Source organism: Microtus ochrogaster, chromosome 18 (genome assembly GCF_000317375.1).
Source record: "Microtus ochrogaster isolate Prairie Vole_2 chromosome 18, MicOch1.0, whole genome shotgun sequence".
NCBI lineage: Eukaryota > Metazoa > Chordata > Mammalia > Rodentia > Cricetidae > Microtus > Microtus ochrogaster.
The window spans coordinates 59,628,037-59,646,906 of NC_022020.1; the positions used below are offsets into that span (position 1 = coordinate 59,628,037).

General features: G+C 51.8%; 1 protein-coding gene across 4 annotated transcripts in view; it reads right to left on the reverse strand.

The window, feature by feature from the left end:
- Positions 1-3,283: 3,283 nt before the first annotated feature.
- The window catches only part of Ctif (cap binding complex dependent translation initiation factor), a 243,610-nt gene continuing 228,023 nt past the window's right edge, over positions 3,284-18,870 (reverse strand). For all 4 annotated transcript variants that reach the window (XM_013349619.2, XM_005356275.2, XM_005356274.2 and 1 more), the window contains 2 exons: positions 6,782-6,835; positions 3,284-5,098 (listed from right to left, as the gene is read on the reverse strand). In XM_013349619.2, the coding sequence (XP_013205073.1) occupies positions 4,883-5,098; positions 6,782-6,835 (270 nt within the window). In that variant the 3' untranslated portion in view covers positions 3,284-4,882. The remainder of the gene's footprint in view (positions 5,099-6,781; positions 6,836-18,870) is intronic.

Below are 18,870 nucleotides of genomic sequence, written 5' to 3' on the forward strand. Positions count from 1 at the left end.
AGGGTAGGAACATTTAGGTACTGTGGGCTGCGTGGGACTTGGTAATCTACGCGCTTCTAAGCAGGCCTGTCACCCGGAACAGTCTGGGTGAAGCCTCAGGTTGGGAGTCCTCTTCAAACACTTTTCCTTTCGACCCTTCACCTCTGCTCCTCCTCCCCTTTCACAGGCATTCAGATCATCATTTCCTTCACCCCAGCCCTGTCTGTCTGGTCATCCTCAGGCAGTGTTGTGGAGGCATGAGCTGAGTTCTGAGCCATGGCCAGTCTCAACATGTCCCTCTCCAGGGGCCCAGACGGCTCTGGGCTGGGCCCGCCTAAGGAAGGATGAAGAGGAGGATGCTACACAAGGAGTTGTTACAGAGGCAGTGCTCCCATGCTTCTCCACGGTATTATAGGAAATACCTCACAGGGCTCACTAATGACTCGAATAAAAAGCTTATATGACCACCTGAGAGACTTCTGCCCCTCCCCCACCCTTTTATTGAAGATAGGGCTTCTCTGTGTAACCCTGACTGTCCTAGAACTCACTCTGCAGACCAGGCTGGCCTCGAACTCACAGAGATCTGTCTGCCTCTGCCTCCTGAGTGCTGGGATTAAAGGCATCTGCCGCCATGGCCCAGTTGAATCTTAGGCTTCTTACAAAAAGTCACTGCTAGATGCTATGGGGACATTTCCTGGGATGGGGTAGTCGAGAGGCTGGTCAAATCTGCAGCAAACCAAAGCCATCACAAAAGCCATTTTCTTCAGGAAATTCCACCACACTGGCTTGGCCTCAGAGCCTAGCTTCTGGATACACACGTCCCATTCTTCTGCCAGGATTATCTTGCACGAGCCCTTTCCCAACCTCTTCTGATCCTAGAGCCTGCTCCTGCCCTGGACGGCGGCCAGGCAGTGAGGACTTCTTACCAGCTCACAGTCTGGGCTCTTCGGAGATTCCTGTCTGGACCGGCCGAGGCATAAAAGGCTTGGGGGAAAAGATTACCACCGCTGAGCTTGTTACAGAGAAGACAGACTCGGGACACTTTTGGTTTTTGGTATCATTTATTTTTTTTTTTTAAACCCATTTGTAGTTTGGGTTCAGCTGGGAAGCAGGACATACGGGTGACGGGGAGGAATGGCGTGAGCAGGATTGGCCCATAGCTTTGGCGGGAAGCTCTAGACCCTGCTCTGGGGAGGTAGGGTCCTGTTGTCAGGTTCCCAGCTGGCTCAGGTGAGGTGCCAGATCTTCTGGCGCAAGTGTCCTGAGCAGAGGAGAGAGTTCTGTTCTCTCCCACCCACCTCCTCCAAGACCCAGGCAGGTTTCCCAACACAGTGCCAGGCAGCTGAGGGACATCACACCATGGGCAGGCCTGAGTGTCTGGGACAAGGAACACTGGCTGGCTTCTGACACCAGATAACAGCCTGCGATGTGGCTACCCAGAGGGCCCCAAAGGAGCTGCTTCTCTTGGCTCCTGGGCTGTGTGGGCTTCATCCCTGCAGCTGCCCTGGGTGCAACCTGTGGTATGCTTCCCACCCCCTAACCCTTCAGACAAAATAAAATAAAATACAATAAAAATTAGAATAAATACCAATTGGGTCAACATTTACATTTACACAGACGGACGAGAGGATTCCCAGACCGTAAAGGCTTACAGACTGGATAAGGAAGAATGCATGGATGAAGACGGTTTTAGGGGGCACACGTTCCCCGTGGTTGATGGTGAGGCTCCTGGCCCTGTCCAAGGGAGGCTGGGAGTCCTGCAGGAGCTGTGGTCCCAGAGCTTAGGCAATATGGCCAGTTCATGAGCAGGACAGTGACAAGCAGGCCACTTGAGAGGAAAACAAGGACCAAACTCGTCCTGACAGGCGGGGGAGTCTTAGAAGGCTCAATATACAATCACCATAGCCAGATGAACAGCACAAGCCCGAGAGAGGCGGCAGCCAGATATCTTCTAGCCCTGCCTCCTGTCCATTCAGAGCTGGGCTCTGATACGCTGTTCCTCTGGCAGCAGAGAATGCTCTGGCCTGGGGAGAGGTCAGGGGTCCGTGGGTGCCTGCATTTTCCCCCACTTCCTGCCTAAGTAGTCTCCTACAGGAAGCTACTCAGACTTGGAGATTTTAGGCTTTACTGTTGCTTCTTTAAAAAATAAAATAAAATAAGGTTTTTTTTTCCATGTCTGAAAAAGTAGCAGGGATCTGCATTTCAAACAAACAAACAAACAAACAAACAGCTGAAAGTGTCATATTGGGATGGACCGACCAGGAAGAGCTCTCAAGCAACTAGGCAGACAGACGGTAAGTCTGGAGCCACCAGGACACAACATGTAATTAAAAATATATTTATATATGTATACATATTTATATCTTGCATCTTCATACTGGTCCTCAGGGCCCTAGAAGGGGCTGCTCTTGAGGCAAGACCTCCCCCCCCATAGGCCGTTAAGAAGGCGCTGCATTAGGTCCACGGTACCCACAAAGCTACAGTCTCCGCCTCTACACAGTGTTTGGGAGCCCCCATATGGAGCCTAGGAGACCTCCCCTACTCCTGGGACTTCAACCCCCACCATCAGCCTCTTTCTTTCTCATGGTCCTGCTTCACGCTCAGCAGATGCCTATATACACTTGTGCGTGTGCAAGCATTCACGCTCACACATGCCAGCCTTAGAGACGCCTGGGAAGCAGACCCATGCAAGGACACCTGTGGCTCCCCGAAACTGCAGGGAGCAGGTGCCTGTGGACCTGGGCCACCCCACTCTACAAGAGCAAGGTTTCCCTGGGGCCTTCTCTGCACATCACATCTGTATCTGCCCTGCCTTTCCCTCAACACCACCTGTGGGGCTTGGAAGTGTCCCTGGGCTCCAGGCTCAGCCTAAGGGCTGGCTGGGGGAGACAAGGCAGCCAGAAGTAGAGAAAAGAAAGATGGGAAGGAGGAGAGGGAGAGGAAAGAGATCAAAGCTGGGGTGGCCATTGACCTCTATGCCTTCTTCCCAGCAGGTCCTTTGGAGGCCCCATCTTTACCAGATTTCAGTTGGGGAGAACCAGGGAGATTGGGGACTCCCTCACCCCAATATCCCCTTCTCATCTTCTAGACTTGAAACAATTAAGAGAAACCTTCCTTACTCTAGCCAGCCTGATTTGAACTAGGAAGCCCCAAGAGAAGCAATTCTCAGCCTTCCTAATGCTGCCACCCTTTAATACAATTCCTCATGTTGGGGTGAACCCCCAACTGTAAAATTATTTCACTGCTACTTCATAACTGTAATTTGCTACTGTTATGAATTGTAATATAAATATCTGATATGTGACCCCTATGAAAAGGTTGCTTGACCCCCAAAGGGGTCTCGACCCACAGGTTGAGAACCACTGCTCAAGCACCTCCAACATGGCCTAGAAGATAACCAATCCCAGTAAAAGCAACACACTGGGAAGCCATATTCTGGGGGAGCATCAGAGTGTGGGTTCCTGCTTCCCAGAGATGAGGCAGAGCAGTCACCAGTCATGACACAGAGACCAGCCTCTTGGGCTGAGCCACATCCTTCTGTCTAGCCGGTACAGAAGAAAGGTTACTCCCTGGGACCAAAACCTTTTGAGAAACCCTAGCTTTGTTGCTAGCCTGAAGAACTCCACCTGGCTGCCTGCCTGGTCACCTACCAACTGTCCCCCAGTCACGACTCCGAGGCTTTCCTCTCCCCATCAATCTGGGAAGCTGTTCCAGGGATGAGGTGAGGGCAAGGACACAGCCCGCGGATGAGGCTCTCAGACCCAAGAAGCCAGCAGCGGCTCTTCCTCCAGCAGTTGCTTGGAACAAGGCTTGCATTTGGTTTTAATTCGCTAGCATCGTTTCTGGCCCCGTTTGCCGTAACAGGGGCCAGGGCAGGTCCTAAGGCAGTCCAGGGGACAGTATCAGCCCTTTGGAAGCTAGCAGTGGACAGGGGCCTAGGAACACGGGGTTCCAGTGGGGACCCCCAATGGGGCGGAAGTTTCCAATTACTAGCTGGCTACTGGCAAGCTGTTTGTGGCTAGATTCTTTACAGAGGGGGCAAGGTTTGATCTCCCACTAATCAGGGGGGGGGTCCTCGAGGCGACGACGACTGTGGGATCACATGGAGGGCATTCTCATTGAGAAGAGAGACTTCAAAGCATCTAGTGGAAAAACAAAATAAAAGGGAGCAAGCTGAGCTGGGAGTCCCAACTCCCTCCTCTGCCCAGAGGGAGCAGCAGGCCCTGGGGCTGGAGGCTGAAAGTAGGAGGAATTGAAGTTAGGAGGGCGAAACACGAAGGTTAGAAGGGGTGGGGGACCCTTTCCCCAGCTCCTCTGGGGCTGACAAAGGCTGTCAATTGTGGGCGGCTGGTGGGGACCGTGCCTGCCTTTGTCCTCTCAGACATCTGCTACACGTTGCCGGCTGCCAGTTGGCGACTGCAGCGGACGGCACGTGGGAACAATGAGAGCCGTCTCGACCCACTTTTTCAGCCCTCAGCAGTCCTGGCTGACCCAGCCCGTGGCCAGAGGTGTGGGAGGCTGAGAGGCAGCTGGAGACAGTGAGGAGTGGCAGAGATTCCTCCCATAAAGCTCTATGGGGGGGATGGGCTGGAAGGCAGGGGGGGGGGGGGGGGCGGGGAGGACTAGAGCCCAGGAGAGCAAGGGCGGGTGACCACCAGGACAAAGAAACATGCTTCCCTTGGTGCGAGCTGCCACATGCTCAGGCTGGGGAGCGACACGGGGGAGCTCTTCTGAGGGATCCCGTCCCCTCCGTGACTGGTTCCAGACTGGCCACTGCTGCTGCCGGCCTCCCTGCTCATTTGTTTTTCCCACCAGGGCCACCCCTGTCCTTTCGCCTGTCCATCTGGCCCTGTGGACCAGGGCCCCAGCTGCCCACGGGCTGCCCGCCAGGCCCCTTTCTCTGTCAGGCTGTCAGTTTCTGGATGGTCCTGTTGTAGTACTGCGTGATGGGGGGCGTCAGAGGGTTCCAGCTGTTGGCATGGAGCTCGATGACCTCCAGGAGCAGGGACCGGGTGAGCATGGACTCTGAGGGGCATAGCATCTTATCGCGAGCGCTGGCTAGGAGCTCCGTCATCATCTCAGGCAGCTGCTCCTCCAGCAGCCGGCCTGTGCTTTGTAGCTGTGGGTAAAAAGTGTAGTCAGGATGGGACTTGGACCCCATAATATGCACCGCCCCTGCCCCAATCCTTGGCTAGGTAGGCTGGAGGCAAGGACCAGAAAGATTGGGACTGTCCTAGGGACATGAAGATCCAGGCAGGAATGGTCAGAGCCAGGATATTACCTGCTGCCCAGGCCTGACATCAACTCACTAGGAACTCACCTCTTGGGTCTGCTACCCCAGAACCTTCCCTCCTGCAAGAAGCTTTCCCTGAGCAAGAAGCTCTCATTTGACCCCATGGTCTGCTCCCTCGGGCTATCAGGTATTGCTGTAATCATTTCTATTTGCCAGGTATTTCTCTGGAAACAGATTAGTGATTGGTACCTATGTCTGTCTGTGTGGAACAGGAGGGGCCGTGGGGTCTGCTTTCTAACTCCAAACCTACCACTAGCTCCAGAACTGACCTCTGTCCACATCTGTAATAATAGCTAGGAGAGTCGTGAACTGAAGTAGAAGGTCAGTCAGGTGATCTTGGGAGATCTGTCAAGTCAATCTTGGAGGGGATGGGAACGAGAGAAACAAAACAAAACAAAAAACAAAACAAAACAAAAAAAGGCTGGGCGGTGGTAGCGCACGCCTTTAATCCCAGCACTCTGGAAGCAGAGGCAGGCAGATCTCTGTGAGTTCGAGGCCAGCCTGATATACAAGAGCTAGTGCCAGGACAGGCTCCAAACTACAGAGAAACCGTGTCTCGAAAAACCAAAACCAAAAACTAAAAAACAAAAACAAACAAAAAACGAAAAAACAAAAACAAAAAACAACCTGGCTAGGAGAAGCTCTCTTCTTTGGCTAACAACTCCTGCAGGTCCCTTTCCACATGACCTGAACCCTCATTGCCACTGCACCCTGGCCTTGTCCTACCTGCTTTTCTAGGCTCCCCCTTTCCCACAAGCCTTTCCTGAGCTCCCCTGATGTCCATGGATATACACTCTGTATGTACACTCTTCCCATACATTCCCCAGCCACTGTGCACGCGGCAGCCTTGAAGCCATCTGAAGGAACGGACCTTGTCTTATCTTTCCCTCGAATCTCCCCCAGCACCATGCAGGCGCCCAGCTGGAGCCCGACACATAAACTTGATGACCATCCCGTCCAACCAAAGTTGTCATTCAGGCTCTTGGCACAAAGCTCCGGGGGTGTGGCCTTTGCAACCTGGCCAGAGCCACCTGAACATATAAAATGCTCACTGGCATGGACAGGCAGGGTCCCTGTGCTAGGATGCCCTTCTATGTGTGCTGCCCTGGGTGACTCTGGGCTATCTGTAGAAGGCAAGGATCTGCCCCAGAACCCAGCCAGCCTTGGAAGAAAGTTTCCAGAAGTTTCAGTGTTCAGTGGCTGCCTCTTGAGATCGGGAGCCTTCCAAGAGGCTACGCCAATGGAGGAGATTCAATCAAGCATTTGGCCCCTTCTAATGACATGCCATGGAAGTGAAGGGGCATCTTTGGGGGCAGCAGGTCACCTGAAACCTCTTAAGTCATTAGTGTGGCATGCCTGATCCAAATAACAGAAGGTCTTGGGATGGGAAGTGGACAGTGCCAGCCTGTATTGATTCCTCTAGAGAACAGCCCATCACTGGCTCCGCAGACATCCCTGGACCAGGGGTTGCTCCACTGGTGAGCATCTGGGGTTCAGCCCACAGCTCACCTCCATGGAGCAGCAGAGGACAGCGTCTTCCTTCACATCCTGAGACTGTAAGAGCTGCAGAAAAGAGGACAGAGAAGACGACAGTCAGGCTGGGCATCAGCTGCCAGCCCGGCGGGTGGGTCACCTTCCTGCTTGCTCCTGACCCAGCTTTGACGCTGTTGATCTCTCTACTGGGTCAGCAGCCAGGGCCTGGCTACAGGCGAGAGTTCAGTCATCAGTTTCTTCTCCACTGGTGCAACAGTGCAAGTCAAAGCCTCTGTGACTCACCCACAGTGAGAGCTTTCCAACCAAGGCCATGGCCAGGCCTGCTGGACCACATCCCACCACGTTTTCTTCTACCTATCCAACCTGTCCACTCAATGTCTCTCTTTAGAAACTGAGACACAACTCATTTAACATAAAATTTACCATTAAAAAAATTTTTTTTTTGATAGAAGCTCATGTAGCCCAAGCTGGCCCTGAACTTGCTGTATAACCGAGAATGACCTTGAATTCCTGATATCCCTGTTTCAAATGCCTACACTTAGGGATTGGAGGTGCTGTAGAAATCACAATAAATAAATAAAATGCTACTGAAATTACAAGGAGGGCAGAAGATGTGGTTTCTAGGGGAGGGAACTGGAGACTGTTGGGGGGGGGTGTTGGCCATTGTGTAGGGAGGAGGAAAAACTGGGGTCTGGAGGCAAGGTGAAAGGTCAGCTCATTGTGTATCAAATGAAGGTAGTTGTGGTAGCTACTCGAGGCAGGTTTCCCACAGCAATGCAGGCGTGTGCCTGGGTCATGTTTCGTCCTGAGGTCAGCTTCTTTGGGTCTGTAGTATCTCCCCACAAGAGTCTTCCAGGTTAGCAGGGTGGTGGTGGCATGCGCCTTTAATCGCAGCACTAGGGAGGCAGAGGTAGGCGAATCTCTGTGAGTTCGAGGCCAGCCTGGTCTACAAGAGCTAGTTCCAGGGCAGGCTTCAAAGCTACAGTGAAACTTGAAGAACAAGTGCCAAGTGAGGTAATGTTGTAGGAAATTCCTCAAAGAGCCAGGGCCTGAGAAGCAATGGCTACTATGTGCCATCTCTACCCCTGGAAAGTGGCCTTTCCCACTTCCGGCAATGCTGCAGGGAAAGCTTCAGGCAGCTTCGGGCCCTCTCAGCAGAGTGCTTTGACCCCTGAGCCAACAGCTTCTCCTCATCTACTGCCCAGAGCCCACTTGCCTGCCTTTGGCCTTCTATGACAGGATGAGGCTCCACGGCCTGTCCATCTTCCCTCCGTTATTCCTCTGCTCTTTCCCTCTCATCCTTGTAACTGTACTGTGTCCCGGGCTCCCTACAGAACACAGTACCACTTCTACCCTGCCAGGGCCTGTGTTCCTCCCAAGCAGAGCTGTGGAAGGGTTCTTTCTTCTGATCTTATCTCTTACTTGGCTATTGGGAAAGTCTGTGCTAAGCCAAAAACCACATTGTGTGATGGGCCCGTTGCTCAGGCCTGCTGGGCTTTCTCAAGGACGGTACAGAGGGCTGTGTCTTTCATCCTCCCGTCTTCACTGTGGCTGGGGAGACGGCGCAGTTGGTAAAGTGTTTGCCTTGTAAGCATGAGTTGGATTCCCAGAACCTGGGCCAAGTTTGATGGGGCACACTCATAATCGCAGCCCTGGGGAGGCAGAGATAGGAGTTGGGGTCCAATGGCCTGTTGGTCTAGCCTAATTAGTGAGCTCCAGGTTCACTTAAAGAACTTGTCTCAAAAAATAAGCAAGAAGACACCTGCTCACCCCTTTGATGCAGACTGGCTCCCTGATGCTATCTGTTGGACATGGATGCCTAGACCCTTTAGCGATGACTGCAGAGAGAGCTCCTTCAACCTCCTTCTCCACTCTGTGGCTAGTCAGGAAGTCCCCATTGCTTTTTTTGTGGTAACAAGAGGCTCACCACCTCAAACAATGAGGGCTCCCTTTCTGGAACCCTTTGTGTATATCCATCCAGGTTGCCCAGACCCACCCATCAGTGGCCCCCTATCATCCTCTGTGATGAAGAAGGTGCAGTCACTCATGGACTTTGTAGGCATCATAGACATCCTTCCAACTATGGAACTTGGCCGGGTGGTGGTGGCGCATGCCTGTAATCCCAGCACTCGGGAGGCAGAGGCAAGTGGATCTCTGTGAGTTTGAGGCCAGCCTGGTCTACAAAGGGAGTTCCAGGACAGGCTCCAAAGCTACAGAGAAACCGTGTCTCGAAAAACCAAAAAAAAAAAAAAAAAACCAACTATGGAACTTTACCCTTCTTCCACCTTGGCCCAGATTTCCTGATCTATGTCCCATTTTCTTCAAGTCTAGGTTCCCAGAAGGACAGCTAGGTTTCGGGTCAGAGAATCCTGTTTGGATGTTGAGGGGCCAAGCACTTCTCTTATTTATGTGTGTTCTACTTGGGATTTTTCAGAAGATGGTTGCTTGAACTCAAAGATTCGTTTCAAAAAAGGAGCAGCCACCGGAATAGACATAATGCTTGTAACATCTTCATGACTGATAGCACTCAAAGGTAGAGAGACCCAAGTGTCCATCACTGGGGGAAAAGGGTAAACAAATGATCCATCGCGACAAGGGAGTATTATTCAGCTCTAAAAGAAGCTGTGACAGGTGCCATCACTTCAACCAACCTTCAAGATACTGCTCAATGCAAGGAGCCTGGCACAAAAGAGCAAATACAGCTTGGTTCTGCTTCTACGAGGTCCTGAGAACAGACAAATTCATAGCGGCAGAAAGCAGGTAGTTAACAGGAATTGGGACGTGGGATGGGGACAGGTTTTCAATTGGGGAAATAAAAAGACTGTGTGGCTGGTAGGGATGATTACAGGGCAATGTGAATGGGTTTAATTCTGTAAAAGTATACTGAAAATAGTAAATATTATGTTATGTATATTTGACTACAACAAAAAACTGGCTATAAAAAAAAAAAAAAAAGAAAAAAGACAGCGCCCAGAGCAGGGCCCCCTGGGAGAATACATTGTCCTTCTCACTCTTAAAAAGAATGGCTGCACCAATGGAGGACCAGCGTGGGCCAGTCTTAGGGTGAAGGTCTGGGTGGGAAAGAGGCTATCCTCATTCAAGTCTTTGGCATAGAGAGGGATGTGGGCGGGTTGGGGCAGGCAAGCCACCCGCACCCTTGCACCGTGAAATGTGTTTCTTGGACGAGAATCCAAGGCAATTGTACGAGCCCACACAGTGTTTGTTAGGAAGCGAATGCATTCCTGTGCTATTGTCTCTGCCGGAGCCTTGTTGTGGGCACACCCATCACATCCTCCCTCAGGGAGAAGAAGCTGAGGTGCTCCAGCCAGGCTGTGGGAGGCCTGACAGCAACTAGAGAAAGAGCATCCCTGAGTCCCCGGGGAAGGGCCATGGGGCATGGGCATGCTGCCCAAGGCGTGCCCAGGATGGAACCAGGCTGGCTTTTGGGATGCCACCCAGCAGGGAGAGAAAGAAGGCGCTGACAGAAGGAAGTGTAGGGCTGTCTTGACGGGATGGTAGGGATGAGCAAGGAGACCACAGCTTTGCGTCTCACTAGATAGGGTGTCAACCTGAGGCACGCTGACCAGCCCTTCCTGACCACCCCTGCTCTCCACAGGCGTATCCTGCAGTCTGGGAGAACAGACCCAGCTGCCTCAAATGCTACAGCTAATGCTGGCCCTGACCTATTCTCAGTAGTGTTGGTTCTGGGTGGGCTGGGGGAAGCAAGGAGGACGCCGGATAAATAAGTTTATAGAGTACACTGGCTACTTTGCTGGAGACCAGAGTCCAGCAGGACACCCTGACTGGCTGGCTGTGTATATGGAAGGACTAAGGCTTGTAAGGACGAAATCAAAGCGTGGAAGAAGTTGAAGGCCAGGAAGGCTAAAAAGGAGATCAAAGGATTAGAGATGGCGGACACTTCAGAGATGGGCAAACACTGACATTGGAAAGAGAGAGAGAGAAAAGAAAAGAAGACACAGTCCCAACACATGAATGATGGGATGTTGAACTGGGGACTTCACTCAGCTGCCTGCACTATACGGGTACCTTTTAGTTGGCAGAGCCTACCTATCCTATGCCTCTGCTGGCTTTGAACCTGCGTCACAGCTGAGTCTAAAAGACAACACAGGAACTGATACTCGTGGTAATGACCTTGAGTCATCGAGAAGAGGGTCAATTACGTCTGGCTCTCTCTGTTGAGGGAGACAGATAATCCATCCAAGAAAAGCTATCATCAAAAACGTGCAGCAGACGGGGAGTCAAGATATGCCACTCACCAAGAGTGACCCAGGGCATGCCACTTAATCACGCTGAGTTCCCTCACCTGAGAATGGGGATACTATCTGTCTCACTGTTTTGAGAGTCAACTGAGATAATATACAGGCAAGAGCTTTGAAAACTGCAGAGCCTGGTTTAAACGCAAGGTGTTATTATTATGATTACATTTATATCTTTATAAACATATATCTTCCCTACAGATCCTAACACACTTCGTACCCTCGTGACACTCTTGTGGAGACAAGCAAAGGCCACGGGCATTATTATCTCTACTTAATAGACAGAGAAACCAGGCCTCAGTAGTTAAATGGCTTGCATAAGCCAGCCAGCCAGCCAGTGAGCCTGAGCAGAGGTACACAGAGCTCAGAGTCCCGGGTCAGCATCCTCTCCCATAGAGAATGGTTTTCATTTCTCTGAGACTGGGTAATTTTTAGTTGGAAAGCTGGAACTCATAATTCTCAATTCTGCTGACTGGTGACAAGAGCCAAGCTGGGCTTTCACAAAATTGAATTGATTTTGCCTGTTCTTTGATTGCACTGGTGACATCTGTTTATTCATCAATATACTCTGTCCTTTCGTCCATTTGTTTACCCATTCATCGACTTTATCTGCTCATCCTTACCTACTCATTCACCCACACATCAACCCACCCATCCCTCTATCCACCCACCCATCAATCTTCCCATCCATCCACCTACCACTCACCTATCCATCCATCCATCCACCCCCCCTCAATCTTCCCATCCATCCACCTACCACTCATCCATCCATCCATCCATCCATCCATCCATCCATCCATCCATCCATCTACCCTCCCACCCATCAATCCTCCCATCCATACATGCATGCATGCATCCATCCACCCACCCATCCACCCACCCACCATCCATCCATCCATCCATCCATCCATCCATCCATCCACCCAACCATCCATCCATATGGGCATGTATCCACCTACATCAACATTTAAGGAACATCCACTGTATGCTAACACAACATAGTGTAAATACAAGGACAATAAGACTTCTGAGAGACTTTTACCAGGCATATGGGGTTGAATCATGGGGTGAATGGTGGTAGTGGAGAATAGTCTAGGCATTTTGCAAAGAAGAATATACACAGGCTAAGACTATGAGCAAGCAGAGTTCACTAATGCACTGACTAGTGTCACAACAGTATGCCAAGACACTAACATACACAGGACTGGAGGTAGGAGATGGAGCATGACAAACAAGGCCAGGGCTGCATACTGCATACTAACAGGCTCTGGCTGCCACGCTACCCAGTTCTCTCTCTCTCTCTCTCTCTCTCTCTCTCTCTCTCTCTCTCTCTCTTAAACCTCAAAGTTCTGGAGAGCCCCTGAAAGATTTTAAATGGGGGACTAGCAGATGATATTTTCATTTAACAAAGATCCTTTCTTACACAGAGTAGAGAATAAACTAGAACTTCAGAGTCCTGGGAGGCTTGGGCCGGGCCTGAAGGCAACAAGCCCAGTGAGAGGCTGTCATGTATAATTGTGGTGGCTTGGATTGAGCCAGGCATAAAGGTAAGATCATGTCAAAAAAGAATAGATTAACAGCGAGTGTGGCAGGGTCGAAGCTTGATCAACTGCATAAATGGCAATTCCATCAATGGTGTGGGAAGGCAGGAGCCAACGAGCTCAGGGTTAGGAATGTTGAGTTCATGGTCTTTAGCGATGGTCTTGGAGGGTGACTGGATAGTGGTTACCTGGCTCAGTACCCAGTGAAAAGACCTGGAGAATACACGGAATAAGAAGAGAAAGGAGGTGAGGGCTCTAACCTTGGAATCAGCAATGGCTAAAAGGAGAAGAGAGGAGGAACCGTAGGGGAGGAAGAGGAGGGTGGCCAGAGAGCTAAGTGGAGCAAGAGGAAGCAGCGTCATGGAAGGCAAGATTTCCAGGAAGTACAGGTCAACAGGTTAAATGTCTGTAGGGGTCAAGTAAGATGGACAATGACCACAGTGCCCTGGATCTAGTGATTAGGAAAGAAAGGGCAACCTTTGCCATGATGACATCACTGTGTGATAGAGGCAGGGAGAAGCTGGGGATCAGGCCTGGAGAGTGGGAGGGAGGTCCCAAGCATACCTAGAACGTACAGATCTGCTATCTTTTACTGGAGACCTCCCCCATCTTTCTCTTTCTCCTTCTCTCGCCAGACTCTCTTGTTTTCCTTCAGAGCCTGTCTATGGAAGAGAAGGAGAGGAGATCAAGAGAAAGAGAATGACATTGGGTTGACAGGAATGTGTGTGGAGACAGGAGGATCCGTAGCCCTGTTTAAAAGTTTCAGATTGGAATAGATAAGAGTTAAGCAAAAGGAAGATCAAGTACAAAGATCAGCCTTGCGCCCACAAGAGAAGGGCTCTCTCAGAGCTGGAGGCAGGGGCTGTGTAGGCGCCTATGTAGATGAGGCAGGGGCTGTGTAGGCGCCCGTGTAGATGAGGCAGGGGCTGTGTAGGCACCTATGTAGATGCTCTTGTGGCTTGCCCCTGTGGGGAAAGCTATAGAGTTAGCATGCTACTTGTTCATTTCTTATCGTTATCAATCTATGCTGCCTGCATTTCAGATACCACCTCTCCCCTGCCCAGAGGGAAATTTCCCCTAATATCACTTGTCTATTACTCTAACAAGAAGTCTTGGTAGGGTGGCCAGGGTCAGATGTCAAGGAAGTGTGTACTTCTGCCCTGGCATTCAGTCCAAGCCTGTGTCTGAGGCCTGGCTGCCAGCCTTCTAATGGAGGCGAGCAGACACCCTAGCTGTGGACCAGGCGCCCAGCGGGAATAATTAGTTCCTTTCTTGCCGAGCTTGCAATCCTCCCCTACAAAGTGGCCACACTAAATGTCACACTGGGGGTGGGGGGGCGGAGTAGTGCTTCGCTCCACGGCTGGCCCAGGGGAGCAGAAACGTAATCCGGGGCTCTGAGCAGACACGGAATCCTTCTGTGAATACCACAGCCAGGGGCCACAGCTCCAATGGCTCCTCTTGGGGGCCAAACCCCAGTCATTGGCCTGGATAGGAGGGCCACTGTTCAGAATCCCAATAGCTGTGAATTTTCAGGACCCCGGGGGCCGTGTGTGGAACCAGGGAAGTCGGCTGCACCTGCAGCAAATGCCTCCCAGCTTTGCCTGTGGTGCCCTTCCCAGTCCCTTTTCTAGAAACTGCTTGTCTTTTCCGTTTCGAGCTACCCCAGCATCTACCCATCTTGCTTCCAGGGATAACAGGAAACACTGGAAGTAACTCTCAGACTCCCCACTTTCAGAGTGGGTTTCTGAGTTTTGCCCATAACCTCTGGGTGCCTCACTTGTAACCTACTCGACATTTTTTGGTGATTGTTTTAGGTACTCTTGTGGACATTTTAAAATCCTCCCGGCCCAGTTAGACACAACATAATTTCTCATGCTAAAAGGGCAGAAACAGGCTAGAAGCAAGATAACTTCCCCTGGAGAGCTCAGAAGGCGGGAAAATGGGATTTGAACCCAGGTCTAGTCCGGCTTCAAAGTCCAAGTGGCTTAGCTACTGCTATGCAGTGAGAGGCACAGAATTAGGCTGAAAGGGAGAGGCCAGGAGAGGTGGGTGACGGCACACCTGGTTTGCTAGGACGCGCTCAGCTTTCCCCTCTCATCTGGAAGCAATGAGTGGCAGCATCGCCTCCCTTCTCCAAACGGCCCTGCTTCGGAGAGCACTTCACAGGCCCACGAAGACAAGGCAATTCCACTTCTGCCCTGGGTTCAGAGTCTTCACTAATCAAGTGAGGGCCAGAGCTCCTGCCTCTCTCTGAGGCTGAGCATGCGGATGGGGAGGAAGGCTCGGGTTGTCACTTTCTATTGTGGGATGCCTACCACTGGAGAGGAGGGTACCTGTATCCTGGGCCTCACCTGAGCCTGCCTGCCACCCCCCTAACCTCCCCAACTCCCTCCCCGTCTCCCCAGCTTCTCCATCCGTCCCCACACAAGGAACAGAGACTGGGATGCAGTCATGGTAACTGGCAACACCAACACACTGCTCTCTGCTGCAGCAAACAGAGACAACAAAGCAGGCATTCTCTCAGCTGCCCATGGGGCGGCTTAGCCTAGGGAACCAGACACTTGGGGCCATCGCTGGCTGTCACCCTTCACATTACCCTCTGAAGGAATGGAGTAACTGCAGCTTGGGTCTGACTCAGCACCGAATGGTTCTCTGAGTCAGGGAGGGTTAAGGCTGGCTAGGGACCAGGTCTGGGGCTCTGGTTGGGTGGCCAGACTCCCCAACTAGGACCAAAGCTGGAGCTCCTCGGTCTGTCGCACCATTCTGGGACCCCGCGAAGAAAAAGGCCAAAAGAGGCCAGGGTGCCCTTTGCCCCTAGCTGGGCCTCCTCCCTGCCCTGGCCCCTGCCCCCTCTACCTCCACCCACCTAAGGCCTGGCCTTGACCTTGCTGGCTTGCAGAGAGGGTGTGACGGCCTCAGAGTAAAGGGACCTAGCTGCTGCAAAGGCATTTTCCGCTTTCTAAAGTAAACAATCAAACAGGAAATTAATCGAAAAACCCACATCCACGGAAGGTTCAGGTTGTGATTTTCACAGCCCCAGAGCCAGGAAATTCAAGGTTATAGTTCCCATAGCAACTGGCCTGTAGAATGAGCGGCTGCTGGGTTGGAATAAGGCACCGAAGAGTCAAGCAGGCTAGTCCTCTGCCTCCAAGGAACATCCCTAGCAGCAAGTCTGGAAGTCTCGTAGACTGGAGTGGCACACAATGCACGGGAAAGCTGAAGGGCTAGGCGGACTTTAGTTGCTCACAGTCAAGGTTCTGTGAGCTGAGCTGGGGATCATAGCTTTCTGGGGATCTCACACTGTTCTACGCTGCTGTATTTTCAAAGCCTATGAAACGGAAAAGATTCTCAGACAAGCTCGCCTGCCTCACAGGCTTCATCCCCCAAGTGAGCAGGGTCCGTGCTGTGCCGATCCTCATTTACAGCCCCTGGCTCACTTACAGCCATCTCCAGCCCACCTCATTGGCCTTAGACTCTTCTCATTACTGACCCTGAACTCACTCCCATGGCTGTGTCTCCTCTGAGAAACATCTCATTTGAGTGACAGGCCCAGAGGGTTCAAGAGTAGACCCCAAGATGACACCCTCTTTCCTGCTCCATACCCCTCTGCAGGATCAAACATACAATATTAAAATATTAGCTTCATATACCTTCACGACTTGGTGATAACAAGGCAGTGACTGACCAAGAGGCAAGCTTTTATCTTCAAGTGGGGGTGGGAGGGAGCGGGGCATCTTGGGTGGGGTTTTCTTTTGTGTGTGTACAGAGGAGTCCCCACTTGACAGGAAAGGACAAGAGGGTGTTGGAGCTCAGCCTCTGGCTGGAGGAAACAGTCTGGAATCCTTCCCAAAACGTCATACTGCCCTCCTGCTGACATGGCCCCTGACAGCCCCCTGGCCTTACCAGTGGGACCCAGAAGAGGGACACTTTCCAAGTTGTAGCTGTAGCTTCCCGGGCACCAGGCCGGTGGCAGAGGGCACCCAGCCTCCTGCCCAGCTACCAGCCTGGCTCTTTAGCCAGCGCCTGAAGCAAGCAGGGCTGGGGCAAGTGAGAAGTGGCGCCTGCCCGGGAGACGCAGTGTCTCCCTGATTTCCTAACAGGCCCAGTGCCGTGCCAGGGCCCGATGGGCAGCTCACCAGGTCCATCTTCACTTGCGAAACTGTCCTTCCTCTTAAGGAGTGAGCTTCCTAGGGGTGGCTCTGCTGCTATCTAGCCACCCTGGAGTCACTAGGCTGCAAGGGCACTAGCCAGGCCACACTCCTACGAGTTCCCTCCTCCCTCCCGCATTCCTCTTGTCTGCCTGCAGAGGCTCAGAGACAGCATTGCCTCCTTGAGGAGCGTGATGTTCCCTTTCACAACGCCAGGCAGATAGATTTAAGCACTAGAGATGGCGGGATAGTGACCTCAAGAGAGTGGAGATTTCTCATCTCTTAAACCTGAGGAGCCTGCAGCAGAGAGGGCCATCCACCTGCCTCAGGGCCCTAACTTATAGATAGAGGTCAAAGGTGATCTGGTGGGCTGTTCCATCCACCATTCCCTGGACCCACCTGGAAGAAGCTTCTTAGAGATTCTCTGTGGCAGGCCTACATCAACACACTGCCGCCTGTTCTTCCGGTGGCAGGGGTCACAACCCGATGCAACAGGAGTGGAGTGCGAAAGTGACCGACAAGGACCTTGAGGGACAGAAGTCGTCACATGCTGACCGCTCTTCTGCCATGGAACACGCCATTTGGAAAGAAAAAACCAAACCAAACAAACCAAAACACTTTGTTTAAACTACTCTCTCCCACATGGCAACATATGCTTGCTGCTCTTAAGAATGAAAATAAAGACACTTGGGAGGCAGAGGCAGGCGGATCTCTGTGAGTTTGAGGCCAGCCTGGTCTACACTGCAAGCTTCAAGGCAGTCAGGGCTACACAGAGAAACTCTGCTCAAGAAACAACAACAAAAGTCAAAACCCATAAAAGCCCATAGCTGCCTGCATCCCAGTTAGGGGGTGTGGTCTTCCTGTGAAGGAGCAGGCACGGCGGCAGAAGCCACACTGCAGAAGCTGGACTGAGAGCTGTCCCTTGGGCGACAAGAGCCCAGCTGCTCCCTGGTGGGTAACAGTATGTAAAGGCAGTAACTAAGCATCAACGGGGCAGGGCAGGTGGGCCTGGGACAAGTAAGCTCTGTTGAGAGATAACAGGGCCGTGCTAAAGGCATAATTAGCATTGTGCTCACTCTGAGTGGCAGGCACCCAGCAGAAGGGCAGACAGGCCTGGGCTGAGAAAAGGGCCTGGGGCCACTTGGGGACCTCAGAAGGGATTCAGCGAGTATTCTGCCAAGTCCCAGAGACCTAGAGATAAGAGAATTTAATTGGCACCTGGAAATTTGTTTGGCTTTAGAGCCTTTCCCTTAGCAGAGTAGAAATTTAATGATGGGGCAGGGCTATCACAGTTGGGACGATCTTTTCAGGTGAATGAACCTCGAGTCGATATTCTTTGTTTCTGTGCCTTCTTTCTGCCATCAACTGACTGAGACTCACAAGAAGACAAAGTGCTTAGCTTGGCATTTCTACTGCCTGGCCCACTTCCATTAGGGCCTGCCTTCTCCCCTCTCCTCTTCCAGCCTCTTTCTAGCCAAGCTCATCGGTAGAGGCTCACTATTCATGCATGTTCCTGGAGGTAACAATTTGGTTTATCTTAGCCTATGGTATCCACATAACTAGATTCTTTACACTGTTCATGCTGGGTTTGTGCCTGCCTGGTCCTCTTGGAAGACTGGGTCTGAAAGAAAGCTTGGGCTAAGGCAAAGCTACTCCAAAGGGAACCTCAGTGACCAAGAGGCTTAGTGTATGGTAGGTCCTGCCTTCAACTTCTTCATAGTTAGAAAAGTATCCATCATCCATCCATCCATTCATCCATCCACTCCCCATACCCCATCTCTCTACCCACCCACCCATTCACCCATCTATCCACCCACCCACCCACTCATCCATCCATCCACTCCTGACACCTCATCTATCTACCCATGCACCCACCCATCCATACATCCCCCACACCCCATCTATCTACCCATCCATCCATCCATCCATCCATCCATCCATCCACTCTCCACAGCCCATCTATCTATCCATCCATCTACCCATCCATCCATCCATCCATCCATCCATCCATCCATCCATCCCCCACACTCCATCTATCTACCCATTCACCCATCCATCCACTCTCCACAGCCCATCCATCCATCCACCCATCCATCCATCCATCCATCCATCCATCCATCCATCCATCCATCCCATAA